Source organism: Mustela erminea, chromosome 5, assembly GCF_009829155.1.
Source record: "Mustela erminea isolate mMusErm1 chromosome 5, mMusErm1.Pri, whole genome shotgun sequence".
Lineage (NCBI taxonomy): Eukaryota > Metazoa > Chordata > Mammalia > Carnivora > Mustelidae > Mustela > Mustela erminea.
Window position 1 is genome coordinate 73,798,707 of NC_045618.1, and position 19,505 is coordinate 73,818,211.

The 19,505-nt window shown below is 38.5% G+C and overlaps 1 long non-coding RNA gene, 1 pseudogene and 1 gene segment (V, D, J or C); 2 read left to right on the plus strand and 1 right to left on the minus strand.

The window, feature by feature from the left end:
• Positions 1-4,387: 4,387 nt before the first annotated feature.
• LOC116591119 lies at positions 4,388-14,652 on the minus strand. Its single transcript, XR_004285843.1, has 3 exons — positions 14,544-14,652; positions 13,416-13,417; positions 4,388-4,426 (listed from the first exon to the last, which is right to left on the minus strand). It is a non-coding gene; the product is annotated as an uncharacterized LOC116591119 (long non-coding RNA).
• Positions 12,117-13,218, plus strand: LOC116591101. The segment is given in 2 exon segments: positions 12,117-12,221; positions 12,410-13,218. Coding segments are annotated over 2 exon segments (447 nt in total).
• Positions 14,653-16,784: 2,132 nt separating the features above from the next.
• Positions 16,785-17,356, plus strand: LOC116590186 (annotated as a pseudogene).
• The last annotated feature ends 2,149 nt before the right edge of the window (positions 17,357-19,505 follow it).

Genomic DNA, 19,505 nt, shown 5'->3' on the forward strand with positions numbered 1-19,505 from the left:
TTCCCGTCGCTTTGGATTCACTTCTCCGCCGGTCCTACCTTTCAGAAAGTGGTTGTTTTTCTGTTTCCTGAATTGCTGTTCTTCTTCTCTTCGATCTGCCGATGGATTTTCAGGTGTTTGCAATCTTTAGATAAGCTATCTAGCTGATCTCCGGCTAGCTGAAGCAGTCTCAGCCTGCTACTTCTCCGCCATCTTGACTCCTCCCTCCCTCTTTTTCTCTTTTTTGAGGTGAGTTTTTCTGTCTTGTCATCCTGTCCAGAGAATAATCGATTATGAGAGAGCAAAATACTAAAATACTAAAATGGCAACAATGACCCTAGAAACATATACACTAAACAAATCAGAAGAAACCCAAAACTGGAAAAAAAGAAAGAAAGTAGAACAATATAATCAGACAGCTGAACAGAATAGAGCAATACACTGGATTCTGTGTCGTTTTGGTCTGTTTTTTAGAAAACCAGATCTCAGAATTATAAAGAAAGAAAAACTTATATATGTAAAAAAATAAAATTAAATACAATGAAAGGATAGAATGTAACTGTAAAAAGGGGAATTGAAAGACAAAAAAAAAGAGAAAGAAACAACAGCAACAAAAGGGATATAAACAGACAAATGAATGGAACAGAGCAATACACTATCTTCTGAGAGTATTTTCATCAGTTTGTAAGAGGACACTACATGTCAAAATTACAAAGGAAGGAAGACTTATAAATACAAAAATAAAATTGAGTACATTGAAGTGATAGAATGTAACTGTAAAGATGAAGATTAAGAAAGATTAACAAAACAATTTTAAAAATGGAGGGAAAAAAAAAGAATATGATCAGGTGAATGAATAGAACAGAGCCATACACCAGATTTGGGGTGGATTTTGGTCTGTTAGAAGAAACTGCATCTCAAAATTCTAAAGAAAGAAAGAGAGAAAGAAAGAAAGAAAGAAAAAAAATATATATATATATATATATGCACACACACATATGAGATTAAATACATGAATGGATAGAATGTGACTAAAATTTAAAAAGATTTTAAAAAAGAAGTTGATAAAATGAGAAGCTGGTTGAAATAGAAAAGAAGAAACATTTTAAAAAAAGAAAAAAGCAAAGAAATTTTTTTAAAAAGTTGAAAGATTAAAGAATCATGGGGAAAAACACATGTGCTCCATGTGCTGTATTCCCCTAGAGCTGGAGTCATTGATCAATAATCTTGGTCTTCACCGGATATTCTTGCTGATCTTCTGTGGGAGGGGCCTGTTGTGTTGATTCTCAAATGTTTTTGCCCAAGGCAGAATTGCACTGCCCTTGCCAGGAGCCAGGATAAGTAATCTGTTCAGGTTTCCTATATATGGCTTTTGGTCCCTAAAGTCTTTCCTAGCAGCTTTAGAGGATGAAAATGGAAATGGCAGCCTCCCAATCTTCAACCTCAGAGCCAAAAGCTTGGAGCCCCACTTCTCAGTGTGCCCTCAGGAAAAAGTGGTCCCTCACTCCTGTTTCCCTGGTCTCTATCTGCACTCTGTGTTCACCCAGCCTGTGACCTAGCATTTCTACCTCAGGCATACCACCCCATTTTGAGCCTCCAAACCCAGCAGACTCCTGCAGTATGCTCTCACACCACTCCTCATGGGGGAAAAAAGGGGGTCTTGCAGGTTTAGCCATTTGTTGGGACGCTGCTTGAAGAACAGTGGCCTGACTTTGCTGCGGATCACAGTTTATGGTAACCCTGAGCTGAGAGCCACTCCTGGGCTCATCCTTTGCAGCCGGCTTCTCCACTCCAATACCTATGAACTCTGCCACACTCAGGAACCCCCGGGTTTCCTGTGACCATGAGGATCCTGAGACCACACTGTCCCACCCAGTGAGTGTTCTACCACCTGCCCCCCCCCAACTCAGCTGCCTGACCAAAGTCCTTCACGAGAGCAGACTTCTACAAGTTCCAATTTTGTGCTCCACTGCTCTCCCTTGCTGGGAGATGGTTGACAGAGGCCCCCTCCCCCTGCAGTCTATCTTCCCAGATATCACCTTGGATTAACTTCTCTGGACCTCCTACCTTGCAGAAAGTGGTGGCTTTTCTATCTGTAATAGAGTTACAGCTATTCTTTTCTTTGATCTCCAGTTGAGTTTGCAGGTGTTCAGAGTGGTTTGATAGCTATTTAGCTGAACTCCTGGGACCTGAAGAAGTTGAGACCTCTTATTCCTCAGTCTTCTAGGACTCCTCCCTTAGATCAGTTAGCTTTCTTACAGTAACAACTCAAGTGAGATTGTTCTCAGTGCCCAGGAAATATGGTGAGAGAAAATGTTCTTGCACTGAGGTTTCCTAACAATATAAACAGAGGACACTGGGAGGGAAATCCTATGGATTTCTCTAACTCCAATTTATAGCCTCTCACAGAGAGCCATAAATCATGGGATTGGGAATATACATGAGAGTCAGAGAAGTCATGTAAAAGATAATGAAAAAGCAATGTCTGTATTGCACTGCCAGAATTTGCCAATATTGTTGCAATCTTCTTTATTCTTAAAATACTTTTAAGTATTTTTTAATTTATCTTAGAGAGAGAGGGAGAGTTGGGGGTGAGTAGAAATGGGAAGAGAATCTGAAGTGGACTCTGTGCTCACACTGGAGCACAACAGGGGGCCAGATCTCATGACCCTAAGATCAAGACCTAAGCTGAAACCAAGAGCCTGTTGCTTAACTGAGTGTGCCCAACAGGTGCCCTGCAATCTTTTTAAAATTATTATCTCTTTATTGGTAGATTTTATGAATGAGTTATAAGAATATTAATAGATTTCCTTATATAAGTTATATTTTCTTTATTTAAATTAGTTTTCTATTTAATTGGCTTAAAATACAAAATTTTTCAAAACTCTATAAATGTAAATCCATGCAAAATGTGCCTTAAACAATTCAAAAGGGTATATAAGAATCTTCCTCAGATATTTGGATAAACGTGGTAAACTATGGGTGCCCGGCTGGCTTAGTTGCTAGACCTACAACTCTTTTTAATTTTTTTTAACTTATACAATTGACAATACTGTGTACATTGTGAATTAAGCACTGTAGATAATTTGTTTCCAAAAATTCTAGAGTGAAAGCTCTTGAATTTCATGTTTCCCCACCTTTTCCCCAACACCACAGTTCTAAGAGATGGCTGGCACTGTTTTTATTGCCAGAGCAGTGTATGGCTGGAGCTGCTACCCTGGTAATCTGGAAGAATGGAAGAAACAAAAAATGTTTTAAAGAATTTATTTATTTATTTTTGTGGGAAAGAGGGAGAGTGTGCACAAGCATGGGGTGGGAAGGGGCAGAGGGAGTAGTAGAGTCTCCACTGAGCAGGGGCCCAGATGTGGGACCCTGAGATCATGACCTGAGCCAAAGACAGATGCCTAATGGACTGAGCCACCCAGTCACCCCAAACAGCAACTCTTGATCTCAGGTGGGTGTTGAATTACTTAAACTGAAGCTTTTCAAAACAATTCATGGTATTAATTATATATGCTTTCCTCTTGATTTGTTTAAAACTCTATTAATAAGATAATAAAGACATCTCAAAAGGCAGAAAGCGACAAACAAAAAGAGAAACAGAAAAGAAGCTAACAGCAGACAGTGAGGCCAACCAATTTTAGAAAATGTGTTGTATACAGAGAAAGGCAAACTTGTATGGAAGACTAGACAAGAAGAAAACTTGGCCTAGTGTGGAAGCACCTCAGTGTGGGCTGTGCCATCTGGTAAGAGTTAGGGAAACGAAATAACACATAATTTTGAATAACTGAGGAAAATGGTGTTGCCAAAATTGGTACGTGTGTGTGTGTGCGCGCGCGCGCGCACGCACTGGTGTGTGCATGTGTTGAAGCTAGTGGTGTGAAGGGAAGTAAAATAACTAGACTGAATGAGAAAATTTATAAGTCACAGAAGAGCCATGCATCCATAGCCCATTATAAGAAGCAATGATCACTTTCTTAACCCAGCAGGAAACTGGATGTTGGTCTTTGAGGACCTGAGAGGAGCACATAAATAATTTCCCCCAAATCTGTGTGTTACTAAGCTTTTTGATTTTTGCTCAAGTGTTAAACTCTCATTCCTTAATGAAGTGTTTCAGTTCCTCCCGCTATCTCCTGGAAACCACCGATTTTTTTTACTGTCTCCATACTTTTTCTTTTTCAATAATGTCACACACTAGATATCAAAGAGAATGTATTCTTTTTCGGATTGGCTTCTTTCACTTAGAAATATGCATGTAAGTTACCTCCATGGATACCCATTGCTTGATAACTCATTTCTTTTAAGCACTGAATAAGACTTTTTGTCTGATCTATAAAGAATTTTTAAAACTCAACAACCCCCAAAATAAAAAAGAAATGTGCAAAAGAATGAACAGACATTTCTCCAAAGAAGAAATACAAATAGCCAACAGGCACATGAAAAAATGCTCAACATCACTCAGCATCAGGAAAATACAAATCAAAACCACAATGAGATATCACCTCACACCAGTCAGAATGGTTAAAATGAACAATTCAGGAAACAACAGATGTTGGCAGGGATGTGGAGAAAGGGGTACCCTCTTACGCTCTTGGTGGGAATGCAAACTGTTGCAGCCATTCTGGAAAACAGTATGGAGTTTCCTCAAAAAGTTAAAAACAGAGCTACCCTATGACTTAGCAATTGCATTACTAGGTATTTATCCAAAAGATACAAACATGGTGATTTGTAGGGGCACCTGCACCCCACTATTTATAGCAGCAAGGTCCACAATAGCCAAACTATGGAAACAGTCCAGATGAAAGGATAAAGATGATGTGAGATATAGACATATATCAAATACACACACACACACACACACACACACACACAAACACACACACACACACCATGGAATATTACTCAGTCATCAAAAATAATGAAATCTTGCCATTTGCAATGACATGGTTGGAATTAGAGGGCATGATGCTAAGTGAAATAACTCAGAGAAAGACAAATACCAATGATTTCAGTCATATGTGGAATTTAAGAAATAAACATATGAACATAGCAAAGAGAAGGGAAAATAAAGTAAGAGGAAAACAGAGGGAGGCAAACTCCTAATTATAGGAAACAAATTGAGGGTTGCTGTAGGGGGCTGCATGGTAGAATGGGGTAACTGAATGATGGGCATTAAGGATGGTACTTGATGTAAGGAATACTTGGTGTTGTATGCAACTGATGAATCACTGAATTCTACCTCCAAAACTAATAATACAGTATATGATAATTCAATTGGGTTTAAATAAAAAAAATTTTAAAATACAACTTTGAAAAAAGAAAAGACTCCTTTATCTGGATATACCATCCTTTACCTGTTTTTGTTTTTTTTTTTTTTTTACCTTTTCTTCTACTGAAGGACATCTTCCTTTCTTCCATATTTTGGCAATTATGAATAAGACTGCTGTAAATATTTGTGTGCAAGTTTTTATGTACACAGTTTTCTAGCCATTTGGGTAAACACCAAGGATTGTGTGGCTAGATCATATGGTAGGAATCTGTTTAGTTGTGTAAGAGCTTACTAAATTTGTGTTCCAATGTTGAGATACCACTGTGTATTCCTGTCAGCCAAGAATGAGGTTTCCTGTTGCTGGACATCCTTCCTGTGCTAAAACAACAACAAAACAAAACAAACAAACAGACAGACAAGCCAAAAAACAGATCAGCCTTGAAATTTCCCTCCCTGAGCAGACAAAATCAGTGTAGTCCTACAAATAAAGTTTAATTTAGTTTATTTGCCAGACTATCTTGACCTGCATCATTTTTTGCTGTGCTTCTGGAAATCAAAGCAAAATTTGAACTATTTTCCAAGTTTGATATGAAGTACCCACTGAGTGATATCTGAGATCATTTGTAGCAATTCTGATATTATAACTAATCACTGTGAATAATAGAGACTCAATGGCTCCTCACTTATATAAGCTGCTTTCTAACAATATATCCCTGAGCTTCATTCCATGTTTTGGTTTGAGTGCTCCCAGTTCATGAGCTGTCTTTTTGGTGTGTGCACATGACACTTTTACTTATTACTACTTTGGTGAAATTCACTGGATTGATCTGGTCTATTTCTAAGTTTTTGACACCAGCATTTTGTTGGTATTAGTGTTTTAGATTTTGGTCATTCTAATAGGTGAGATCTGCCATGTCTCTCTTTTTTTTTAATTTAATTTGTAACATGTAAAGAATACCTAACATGAGATAAAGCCTCTTAAATCTTTAAGTGTACAGTACATGATTGTTGGAATGGGTGCAATGTTGTACAGCAACTCTCTATTCTTTCATCTTGCTCATGGATCAGTAACTCCACATGACTCCATCCCTAGAGCCCATGACAACTTCTTCTTTGGTTCACTCTTTGATTCTATGAATTTGACTACTTTAATGCCAATTTAAGTGGAATCATGCACCATTTGTCTTACTGTGACTGGCTTATTTCAGTTAGCATAAGGTCCTCAAGATTCATCCATGTGCTTGCAAATTGGAAGTTTTCCTTTCTTTCTTTTTAGGCTGAATAGTATTCCACTTTTTGAAGAACGTCTATACTGTTTTCCATGGTTAGAACACTGTGCATTGCTTCCAAAAGTGTACAAGTGTTCCAATCTCTTTACATCCTTAAGAATACTTCCCTGAGAATATTTTGTGATTTTGATAATAGCTATATATTTTAATGTATAAAATATGGATGTTATTAGAGAATTTATTGTAAATGTAGTGGCAAATACATTAAGATTGTCATTACTAAAAAGGAACAAGAAAATTACACATGTTTATAGTATGTACTTGTTTCTGCCACCTTTGTAAGTTGTGGCTAGTACCAACATTTTAAATACTGAAATATTTAATGGATTGGTCCATTTTCACATACCTGCATGACTGTGTGAGGTGATATTTCACTGGAACTTTGATTTGCATTTTTCTTATAATTAGTGATATTAAATATTTTATCACATACTTGTTGGCCATTTGAATATCTTCTTTAGGTAACTGTCTATTCTAGTCCTTGGACCATTTTTAATTGGCTTATTAGTGTTTTTTTTTAAGTTATTGTTGTAGGAGTTCCCTATGCAGTTTGGATACTAGCCCCTTATCATATATGTGGTTTGCAAATATTTTCTCCCACTCTGTAAGATGACTTTTGATGCTGTGGATTGTTTCCTCCATTTACTGAACTTTTTAGTTTGAGGTAGTGCCTCATGCTAATTTTTGCTTCTCTTCCCTGTGCTTTTGAATGATCATTGATCATTCCCAAAATCAGTATCATAGAACTTTTTTCTATGTGTTCTTTTCAGAAAAATAACTCTTAGGGGCAGCTTCATGGCTCAGTCCTTTAAGCCCCCAACCACTGATCTCACCTCAGGTCATAATCTCAGGGTAGTGAGATTTAGCTCCTTCTTGGGCTCTGGGCTGAGCATGGAGCTTACTTAAGATTCTCTTTCTCCCTCTCCATCTGCCCTTCCAAACCACCCCCACCCCCAGCTTACATGGACTTTCTTTCTTTAAACAAACAAACAAATAAACAAAAAAACAGCTCTTAATTTGTGACTTTTTCTATTGTTTTGCTATTTCTGCTGTAACTTTTGTTATTTCCTTCCTTCTCTAGACCTTGGACTACTTCATTCTTGTCCTAGTTCCTTGAGCTGTAAATTAGGTTATGTAGTGGGTATCTTTTGTTAGGATGTTAGACCTCTATACATAATTCCTAGGGGAATATCTAAGACAAAATAACACTTTAATCTAGGAAACAATGCACTAAAGCATGCATTTAAAAGATAAACTATTAAAATGATTAAGATATTTATACGTGTGGGTATGATTCCAAGATTGCTTTTTGTGATACACTTCATTTAATAGGATACTAAAATTGTCCCTCTAGTAAATAAATGTGATGTTCATAAGCAAAACAGTTGAAGTCTCCCTTGATTCAAATTTGCACTTGATTTCTTATGCAGAGTATGATTATACACAATTTTGATGATGGTTTCTCAACTTCTCTTAATGGGTTTTTAGAGGCATTAGCAATGTGTGCTTTCAATAGCTCTTAATGCATTCCCAGTTGTGAAAGAATTGATATTTGGGGGACCACTGATGAATGTGTAGAGGCTCACACTTGTTTTTATCCTGTGCTCTATCAAGATGTGAAATTTGCTCAATTTTACTTTCATCCTTTTCTGTAAGTCTCAATTTATTCTTGGTATTTCCTCTCTCCCAGTTTTCTGTTTTCTTTCCTATTTAATATTAAATGCTTTAATGTCTGTCTTTTCTTTCTTAGTTCTTTGCAGGTATTACCTTAGTTTGCTAACTACGTGTTCTCCCAACTTTGACAGCTTCTTCCACAGAACTGACATTCTTTGGGATCTCTCTGGTGGGTGTGGTGGGGTTAGCAAGTGAAGAGGAGGCTTTGGTCTTTGCACAGAGAGGCAGCAGGAAAATCCCATCCTATCTGCTCACATTTCTGGGCTGTTTTCTTTTAAGTTTGTCTCTAAATCAATACATAGCAAGATTTTAAAATTTTGCTTCAATCCAATAATTTCTTTTTTAGTATGTTTTGATAACTGATATATTTGAAATAATTTTTAATATTTTGGTTTTGCTCCATATGCTTTTGTTTCCTTCTTTTCTAGACTGCCCTCTGTTGCACTGGAGAATTTTCTTTCTGTTTTAATGACAAATATCCTTAAATTGTGTGTTTGTGCTTGTGCAAATGTGTATATTTTCTCTATGTCTAATTTTATTCTGTAACATTTTTTCCCTTGTATATACCACTTCTTTCTCTTGGTGTGCTTTTTCTCTTGTTGCTTTACTATATTTAGAAAACCTCAGTGTCTAGCTGGAGCAAACACTACATTAGGTACCTATCAGGACAGTAATTTCAGAAACAGTGTCAAATGAGCTGATAAACTAAAGCTGAAATGCACATTAAGAAAAATAATAGGGGTGCCTGGGTGGCTCAGTCAGTTAAGTGTCTGCCTTCAGTTCAGGTCATGATCCCTGGGTCCTGGATTCAAGCCCTGCATCAGGATTCTCGCTCAGCAGAGAGGCTGCTTTTCCTTCTCCCTCTGCTGCTTTCCCGCTTGTATACACACACACTCTCTCTCTCTCTCTCTCTCTCTCTTTCTGCCAAAAAAAAAAAATCAATAAAATATTTTAAAAATTCTTCATAAAAAAAGAAAAATAATAGAAAAAAAAATCAAACACGATAATCAGAACATGAGCTCTCTCCATTCTTTTTCACAATTTTGGTCCCTGGCTTTCCTGTGCTTTGAGTAATTTTCACCAGTAGACCCATGGCTTGTTCCTTCAGTTCTTCTAGTTTCTGTTCCTAGAAAAACATGTGCACAATATGATGAATGCCTATAACATTTTTTGCAGAATAATATTTTATAAATTTAAAAAATCATCTTAACTATTACTCAGTAAGGGAGGTATAAATGGAAGTACACCCACAATATGAAATATAATGGAACAAGGGATGTGTATGGGTTAGTATACTACAAGATTTGCTATTGCATTTATAAAGCAAGTTACAGAAAGGTATACCCAAAATGTGTATTTGTATTATAACAAAATCTAAATAAAATACTGTCCACTTCCTGGTGATTGAAATCAAACAAAACACCTGGAAACATCAACTCCAAATTGTCACAATGAAGAAAGAATTAGGGTAATAAGGGACAAAATGGTCAGAATTAGGGGTGATAGTCAAAAGAAATTTTAGACTATAGGCAATAATAGTTTTAATGATTCATATATTGGAGGCACCTGGGTGATTTAGTAAGTTAAGCATCTGTCTTTGGCTCATGTCAAGATCCAAGGATCCTGGGATTGAGCCCCATGTTGGTGGGGAATTTTCTTCTCCCTCTCCCTCTGCCTGCTGCTCCCCCTGCTTGTTCTCTCTTTGTGTGTCAAGTAAATAAATAAAATATTTTAAAAAATAATTTATATATGCACAAATTCCTCCTATTGTTAAAATTATTTAAAATTAATAAAAGCCATCATCAAGGATTAGGCATATTCTCTTTTGCTCTTTACACCAAAAGATTTTGTCCATCCACCCAAAGTGTAAACATTTCTTCTTCCTGGTGTCCCACAGTTTTTAGTTTTCACTCCTCTTAGACACTATTATAATTATGTGTATTTTTGTCTTCCCCTGTAGATAGTAAACTTGAGTGTTTTCCACTTTTAAATATTCTTTTAAACATTTCATTTATTTATTTATTTATAATTTTTATTTGAATTCCAGTTAGTTAATATACAGTGTTACGTTAGCTTCAGGTGTACAATATGGTGATTCAACACTTCCACAGAACACCCAGTGCTCATCAGGACAAGGGCATTGCTTCATCCTCTCAGCTATTTAACCCATCCTCCACGGCTCCTTTCTGGTACCCATCAGTGTGGTCTCTTTAAGTGTTTGTTTCTTGATTTACCTCTCTCTATCTTATTTTTTCTTCCCTTTTCTTGTTAGGTTTGTTTTTTGAATTCCACATGAGTGACATCATATGGCATTTGTCTTTTTCTGACTGACCTTTTTCCCTTAGCATTATACTCTCTAGCTCCTAGCATGTCATAGCAAATGGCAAGATTTCATTTTTTATGGCTGAATAATATTCCATTACACTTTTAGATATTCTGAACATCTAGAAAATTAACCCACTGAAACTAAAAGCTCAAGAAATGCTGATTTCTTTTGAACTAAATGAAGAAATAAAATAAATAGCACAAGATGGGATTAACCAAATTATTTTCTGATATCAATTTCCATGAAGTTCCATTTTAAAAGTAGGATATGATTCACTTGTAATCTCCATTAAATATAAACAGTTATCTTCTTTTCTGATCATCTGAATTTCATTCATCAGGAAGCTTGGAATGGCTGGGGGTTCTGACTGTTGAGTTGCTTGGTCTGAAGTGTCTTTGCTGACCACTTCGGCCCTCTAGGGGGCACTCTAAGCTTTACCAGAAACAAAGACTTTCTGATGGTCCAAAGTTGAATGGTTACAGAGAGAACCGAAATCACGTGAACCAGTCCAATTATAGATAGCAAAGATTGGGAGAGAGTGCGGACACGATTGGTGTAAAATTCATCTAAGGTTTCCAGTTCTGCCATTGCATATCAACTTCAGACATCTGGAGGCCATGCCTCTAGAAATCCATTAAACAGATAATTCTTCACAGGTACCAGGATAGGAATATTTCTGGACATTGTGACGGTGGAAACTCAACAGAAAACTTTCCACTACCTGTTGTCAATTGTTATGAATAAAATCCCCAGACCCACTGACCTAGAAATTATTTCAAAACCCCAGATGTCCTACCTCTTCATACATCTTGGCTGATTGTGGAAGGAGCAAAAATGAACAGAAGAAGGAGGAAAAAAAAAAAAAGAAAGAAACAAAAAGCGAAGGAAAGGGAGAGTACAGTTTTGACTTTGACCAGAAATGTGTTGCCTGGCCAGACTCAGCTGTGTGGGTGAATAGAGTGTCCACAAGTTGAACAGGAAAGGTGGGGAGGAAATTAAATCACAGGGGACATTATGCAGACATGTATTTTTCACCAACCAAATTCTCTTTGGAAACATTTTTAATGCAGATGGTGACTGTCTGTCTTGGTTTCTAGAACTCTCCTGATTTCAAGAAATTATAGTTACTTCTGTAATACACAATACATGCTATCAGATAGTTTTCCTTTGTCAGTATTTTTATACGAATGAATTCTCATTTTCTGTCACACTATGCAATTTGGGGACTGGAGTTACTCTTCCCTAAGATTCATCAAGTTTCTTTGTAACCCCCAATGAGACACTGACTCTTCTAGAAAGACCATTCAGCTTTCCTCACACACTAGCCCACAGATTTATTCCATAATGTGTTTTAAGAAAAAAAAGAACCCTTATATCTTTCCATATTGGAAATATTGCCTCTACCTGCCTACACTGTTGGCAATCACAATTTTAAGAAAGATTGCTATGAGTGTCACTGGGCCACTGTGGGTGCAGTCTGGAGTTCCCTGAATGACAGGGCTGAGGTGTGATTGGTGCTCAGTGATTCTGGTGGAACTGATTGGTTGTAAGAATACAATTTCTCTGAAAACAACTCTACTGTACTCTCTGCAGACTCAGGGTCTTGATAATTCAGCAACTAGACAACGAAGAATGGAGACACACTGGGAAACTCTGCTGGGGCTCCTGTGGCTCCAGGTTTGCTGTAAGTGGGGCATTCCATATGGGGGCTGGGGAGTGGTCCACAGCCCACCGTGGTGGGGGAAGCTGACATGTGCTCCTAGAGGGTACTACATCCTCAGGGGTGTTTCCTAGGATATTTTGCAGGTTTGAAAATGGCACTGGTGATTCCCTAGTCATGTCATTTGTGTATGATCCTTTCTTTCCACACAGTGGCGAGAGGGATGACGGTGGAGCAAAGCCCTTCAGACCTGAGCCTCCAGGAGGGAGACAGCTCTACCCTGAAGTGCAATTTTTCTAGCACTCCAGACAGTGTGCAGTGGTTCCGACAGCATCCCGGGGGCGGCGGTCTCACCCGGCTGTTTTACATAGCTTCAGGGATGAAGCAGAGTGGAAGATTAAACTGCACAGTGAATACTAAGGAACAGTCCAGCACCCTCCACATCAGGGCCTCCCAACTGGAAGACTCAGCCACCTATCTGTGTGCGGGGGAGGCACAATGCTCCCCTGTGATCTGCAGCCTGCACCCAAACTGCTGCTTTGCCTGCAGCCCTGGCCTCTCCCTGGAGCAGGCATTTGCTCCCACAGCAGCCTTTGCATATTTTTAGATTTATGTTACAGCACATTTTTCTTCCCAAAATTAGACCCATTGGGGCTGTCATTTCATTTGGTTTTGTTCCTCCTTTTCTTCCCAGAAAGTCTTTTGCTGGTAAGGAGCTCTACCATGGAACCACTGGAATAAGTGATACAGGTGTCCATATCCAATACCCTGGGAAAACAGATATCTTGGCCGCTGGCATGCAAATTATATGTAAATTACTCTGATGGAAAAGGCTGAAAAAGTAGACTTTGTCAACAAATACAGATTACTAAATTTTTAGTTACCTGTTGATGTTTCCATTTTCAAAGGATAGTAAAGAGAACATGTGCAGGGTTCTTTCAAGTCTGTATTCAGATTTTCTCTCCTGGAAATACAAATATAATAAAACGATTTTATTGAAGGTCAAGCACTCTACTTACACTATTACATTTATTTTCTTTTTCAGTAATTTAATACACTATAAATAGGTGCTTTTATGGACAAATAAAGGGAGGATTATAAAGCATAAGTGACTTGGTGGAGCTCATATTATTCCTAAATTAGTCAACTGAGGTAACATGACCTATCCTCTGAGTACCTGATATAGAAGACTCTATAGAATCACAAAATCTAAATGACTTCTTTTGATGAATTTGTACATTGTGCTGCCATATACCAATGAGAAAATGATGCTTTTAAGTCGTTTCTAAATAGCACTTTGTGGGGAAGAGCTCATGGAGATTTTCATTCTGTTCAATGAAAATCTATTGTTCTTCTTTGCATTTTGAATGAACCTATTATTTATAATTTTATAACATCATGCCCAGTTTGGGAAAGGGTGCAGAAATCTTCCAGGACTACTATAAAAGAACCCTTCTCTGTCGTAGCCAGACAAAGACTGCTGACCCAGACCCAACTTGAAACTTGCATGTAGAAAGATTCCAGCAATTTTGCATTCCAGACTGCACTGGCTTTTATGTTGAGAAAATGGCATTGATAGGAAAGCCTGTGCCCCTGAAAATTCAGATGGAGGTAATTGGGCAGACTCCCTGACGCTGAGAGCAGAGCCAGCTTCTTGAGCATTGGACCTGTGAAGTTACACAGCCCTCAACTCTCCCAAGGAACCCTGCCCTTGGTTTAATGCTGTGCCCTCACTGTATTAAAATTAACACTAGTTTTTTCTTTATACTTGTTTTTTTATAGGTGAGTCTCATTAGTGGGAGGAACAAGTGCCTGTGCAGAGAAGTGCATGGGCACTAGGACTCAGGCAGGAACACATGCAGACTCAGCTTCTGGGTCACAGCAGGCTATGTGTGAGCTGAGCAGTTGGCAGGGCCACCTGTGGTGTCTGTGCCTGCTTTGGACTAGTTGGGGCTTTGACATGTAACAAAGTGTGTAGTAAATATTGTCAGGAATTACTACAAAGGAAAGTGTTTACATGGACAATTCAATTAAGTAGTTTGGTAGTTTCTTACACAACTAAACATACTCTTATCCTATGATCCAGCAATGGCCTTCTTGAGTATTTACCCAAAGGGATTGAAAACTCATGTCTTCACACAGTCTTTACACAAATATTTTATAGCAGTTTATTCATAATTGTCAAAACTCTGAAGTAAAAATCATATTCTTCAGTAAGTGAATGAATTAATAATGGAGGTATATCCAAAACAATGAGATATGATTCAATGCTAAAAAAAAAAATGAACTATGAAGCCATGAACAGATAGGGGAATCTTATATGCATTTTACTAAGAGAAAGAAGACCATCATTATTAGCCATTAGGGATTCAAATCAAAACCACATTGAGATACCACCTTACACCAGCTAAAATGACCAAAATTAACAGGGCAGGAAACAAATGTTGGAGAGGATGAGGAGAAAAGGAACCCTCTTACACTGTTGGTGGGAATGCAAGTTCGTGCAGCCACTTTGGAAAGTGGTGCAGAGATTCCTTAAGAAATTAAAAATAGAGCTACCCTATGACCTAGCTATGGCACTACAGGGTATTAACCCCAAAGATAGAGATGTAGGGAAAGAAGAGCCATATGTACCCCAATGTTCATAGCAGCAATAGCCACAGTCACCAAACTGTGGAAAGAGCCTAGATACCCTTCAACAGACAAATAGATAAAGAAGATATGGTTCATATATACAATGGAATATTATGCCTCCCTCAGAAAGGATGAATACCCAACTTTTGTATCAATATGGACAGGACTGGAGGAGATTACGGTGAGTGAAATAAATCAAGCAGAGAAAGTCAATCATCATATGGTTTTACTTACTTGTGGAGCATAAGGAATAACATGGAGGACATTAGGAGAAGGAAAGGAAAAGTGAATTGGGCGAAATGAGAGACTGTGGACTCTGAGAAACAAACTGAGGGTTTTAGAAGGGAGGGGGGTTGGGGGATGTGTGAGCCTGGTGGTAGGCATTAAGGAGGGCACATATTGTATGGAGAACTGGGTGTGGTGCATAAACTATGAATCTTGGAATGCTGAAAAAATAAAATTAAAAAATAATAAACTTACACGTGGTTATATTTTCTGAGTTTGTACCTTGCTGTTTCATCAGAATTTCTACTCTACTTTCAGTGCTTTCCAGAATGTAAGGCACACAGCATTCAAATGGATTTTTTTTTTTTTTCCACAAATATCAAATGGATTTTTTCAAGCACACCAGATTTCACCTTGCAAAGTTGTCCAATCTTGGTTCAAACAGTTTCCTGTTGTTGAAATACGAATAACTGATGGAAGTTTCTCCCATGCTCCCTTATCATTGAGATTTGGTCCTTTACTTTTTTTCACAGTCATCTTAACTGGGGGAAGATTCCACATTTTGACAGATAATACTTTTAATCCTCTCCAACAGCAAGGTTATGAGAAACACCAGCTAGGAGGAGCACAGTCTGAGATCAGAGACATTTGAGATATCGGATGATCTTGACTCTGTTACTCTAATCTTTGGCTACGTTCTTTTTTTTTTTTTTTCAGATTTGTTTGACAGACAGAGAGGGTACACACAAGGGCCACATGAGTCAGTGGTGGGATGGGTTGGGCAGAGAGAAGGAGAGGAAGAGAATCTCGAGCAGTCTCTACATTGAGTGTGGAGCCAGGTGTGGGGCTCCAACTCATGACCCATGAGATCAAGACCTATGAGATTACGACCTGAACTGAAATCAAGAGCTGGTTGTTTAAGTGACTAAGACACCCAGGCGCCGTGCTACATGTTCTTTTTACAAGGAGTTTTTCTACATAACAGACAATTGAGGGTGGTAGATTTGGTAGAAATGGAAGACCTTCTATTTTCTTTGTTTAAGGAATGGAATCATGATTTCTTCCTGATTTTTTTAAAAAGATTTTATTTGTTTATTTGACAGAATGAGAGAGATCACAAGTAGGCAGAGAGACAGGCAGAGAGAGAGGGGCAGCAGGCCCCTGCTGAGCAGAGAGCCTGATGTGGGACTCAATTCCATGACCCTGAGATCATGACCTAAGCAGAAGGCAGAGACTTAACCCACTGAGCCACCCAGGCACCTCCCTTCCTGATTTCTAACATGTACGCCAGGGCCATCACTGAATAAATACCAAAAGCATCTACCTCTTTCCAACTAATAACAGTGACTCAGTAGTGAGCAGAGATGTAAATCTTGATCTCCACATTCTTCCTGTGCACTTCATCTCTTATCTAACAAACAATTTGCTTGACCGATTGCTACCTTGATACATGTGAGTCCCTCAGAGGCACAAAGAGAAGAGCATTTCCCCAATGAGTTCAGTAGAGATGTGACCACAAGACGGCAGTGCATCTGTGCTATGCAGAACACGTGGAGGGTTTATTTAGTGCATCTGATGGACTAGACTATGGCAGAAGCAGAGCCTTTTTCTTATTGGCTGGTAGACAATGTGGGAAAGTACTCTGTTAGAGGAAAGAAGGGATGGCCTGATAAGAAAAGGTGCTAAGCTGGCTGGAGACTACAATTCTGAACCTGAGCTTAACTGGGAGGAACCATGAAGACATCCATGGGAGCTTTAATCATGTTCTCGTGGCTGCAGCTGAACTGTGAGTTCAGAGTATATTAGTGGATATTCTTCAGAACTCAAGACTGGCTTTACTCAGGTTTCCTACCATTAGTGTCGAAAAAGAGCATTCTGAAGCACAATAACCTGGAATCTCTTCTCCTTTCTCTGACCTTTTCTTTCTGCACAGGGTTCAGCCTGGGAGAGAATGTGGAGCAGCATCCTTCTACCCTGAGTGTCCAGGAGGGAAGCAGCTCTGTTATCAACTGCAGTTATTCAGACAGTACGTCAGACTACTTCCCCTGGTATAAGCAAGAACCTGGAAAAGGTTCCTTGTATACATTCTTTCAAGCATGGCCACAAAAGAACAAAGACTCACTGTTTTATTGAGTAAGATGGCCAAACGTTTCTCCCTGCACATCAGAGACACCCATCCTGAAGACTCAGCTGTGTACTTCTGCATAGCAAGCACACATTGCTTCCCAGGCACCTGCTGCCTCCACTCAAATGTGGGACTGGGGCGGCCCCTGTCCTCTGACACAGACCTTCAAGGATAGCTTTTGTGCTATTGTTGGTCTGTAGGTGGAAGCTAATATGTTTGACATTAAAAGAGTTTAGTAAGAATATTAGGATGGAGATGATCCAGAGAGATTTAGAATATTTTGTTGGATGACCATTTTCTAATGGATTCTTGATCGGAATTAGTAATGTTTTATTTTGAAATGCAGGTATTAAGGAACTCCACAATTGCTTTTGAGACTCCTCTCCTATAAATAACCCCTTAATACTAACATTACAATCCTTGTTATTGATGGGCACTTATAATATTGTGTTGCAAAAGTAGCATTCATGATTTTTTGACTTCTAAAACATTACATGCCACACATAGAAATATTTAAGGTGCAAATATGAAAGTGATCATTCTATGAAGAATTTTGGGTAGTGAGACTCTTCTGGAGCATAGAGAACCATGACATGACCCACACACTTACTACACCAGGAAACTGAAACTCCTGTTTTCTGTTCTGGAGACACAGCAGCAGGTACCCAGCAATCTTTCCCTCACTCTGTCAGGTTCCCCTCACTATGCTGAATCCTGAAATTGAAGAATAAGGCATTTTCCATCTAGTGGGAGAACTCAAACATGTTGCTCTCCAACCTTCTCAAAGTGGTCATGGCTTCCATGTGGCTAGGTAGAGAGAACCCCTGTTGCAATGTGCCTTCTCTATGACCTAAATCAGGGGAGATGGACAGTGTCTTGTGGGTTTTGTGGGTAAAAGGGATAGTAGCACGTAAAATAGAATTTCTTTGTGCCAAATCACTTATTCTGACACCACTAATTCCATGTTTTTTCCTTTAGGATCCAATATTTCCCAGAAGGTAGCTCAAACCCAAGCAGCAAAGGTAGTGTATGAGAAGGGGGTTGTCATTCTGAAATGCACATATGACCCCAGTGATCTAAGTGATAGTCTATTGTGGTACAAACAGCCCAGCAGTTGGGTGGTGTTATACCTTATTCATTAGGATTCTTAGAACCAGCAATACACCACAGAAGTTTGATGCTCATTGAATTTCCAGAAGACAAGAAAACCCATCCAACTTGTCAACTCAGATTCATAACTGGAGAACTCCACAGTCTATTTTTGTAAACTGAGGGAGCCCACAAGAAGAGGCATGATGGAGGGAGGTGTGCTCAAACTCGAGGGCTCTTGCTGATGTCTCTCCCTTTTATAGGGTCCAAGGCAGGGAATTGCCATCCCAGACAGGAAGTGGCAAGGTTTAGGCTTAAAGGGAAAAACTCACTCTGAGAAGATACCTCTCTAGATAAGAGTTACCATGCATCAACAATATCATTACCCCTGAAATTTGTGTTGAAATTATTTATTGGTGACTAGAATTTGCACAATAAACAAATTACCATTTTGCAATTAGATTCAGCTAGAAGAATTGGCTAAGAAAGTTTAGAAAGATTTGACTCAAAAATGAGTAATATTGTATGTGAGTTGTTAGATTTCCAGATCAAATTTGTTCAGTATGTAGTTATTGAGTATGTATTAAGGTACAGACCTTCTTTAGAATCAGAAAGGCTGAGAAATGTCTCCAGTTTTCCTTTTTCTGTTTTATTTCATGCCATTTTATACCACTGAATGATATAATTTAATTAGGCTATTTTACTGTGAGTCATCTCTACTCACATTTAGTTTCTTTTCCTTTCTTTCTTTCTTTTCTCTTCTTTTCTGTTTTTTTCCCCTTTTTTTTTTTTTTGGTTTTTGCATGTCAGCTTGGCTTGTTTTATTTTTTTATCTGTTTTAAAGATTTTATTTATTTATTTGAGAGAGAGTGAGAGAGAACGTGAGAGGGAAGAAGGTCAGAGGGAGAAGCAGATTCCCTGCAGAGCTGGGAGCCTGATGTGGGATTTGATGCCGGGACTCCAGGATCATGACCGGAGCTGAAAGCAGTGGCTTAACCAACTGAGCCACCCCAGCTTGTTTTATTTAAAAAATTTTTGGCCCATAGAGTTGAGAGTAATCTCGACAAAGCAGGAAAAAATATACAGTGGAAAAAGACAGTCTCTTCAATAAATGGTGCTGGGAAAATTGGGCAGCTATATGTAGAAGAACGAAACTCGACCATTCTCTTACACAGTACACAAAGATAAACTCAAAATGGATAAAAGACCTCAACGTGAGACAGGAATCCATCAGA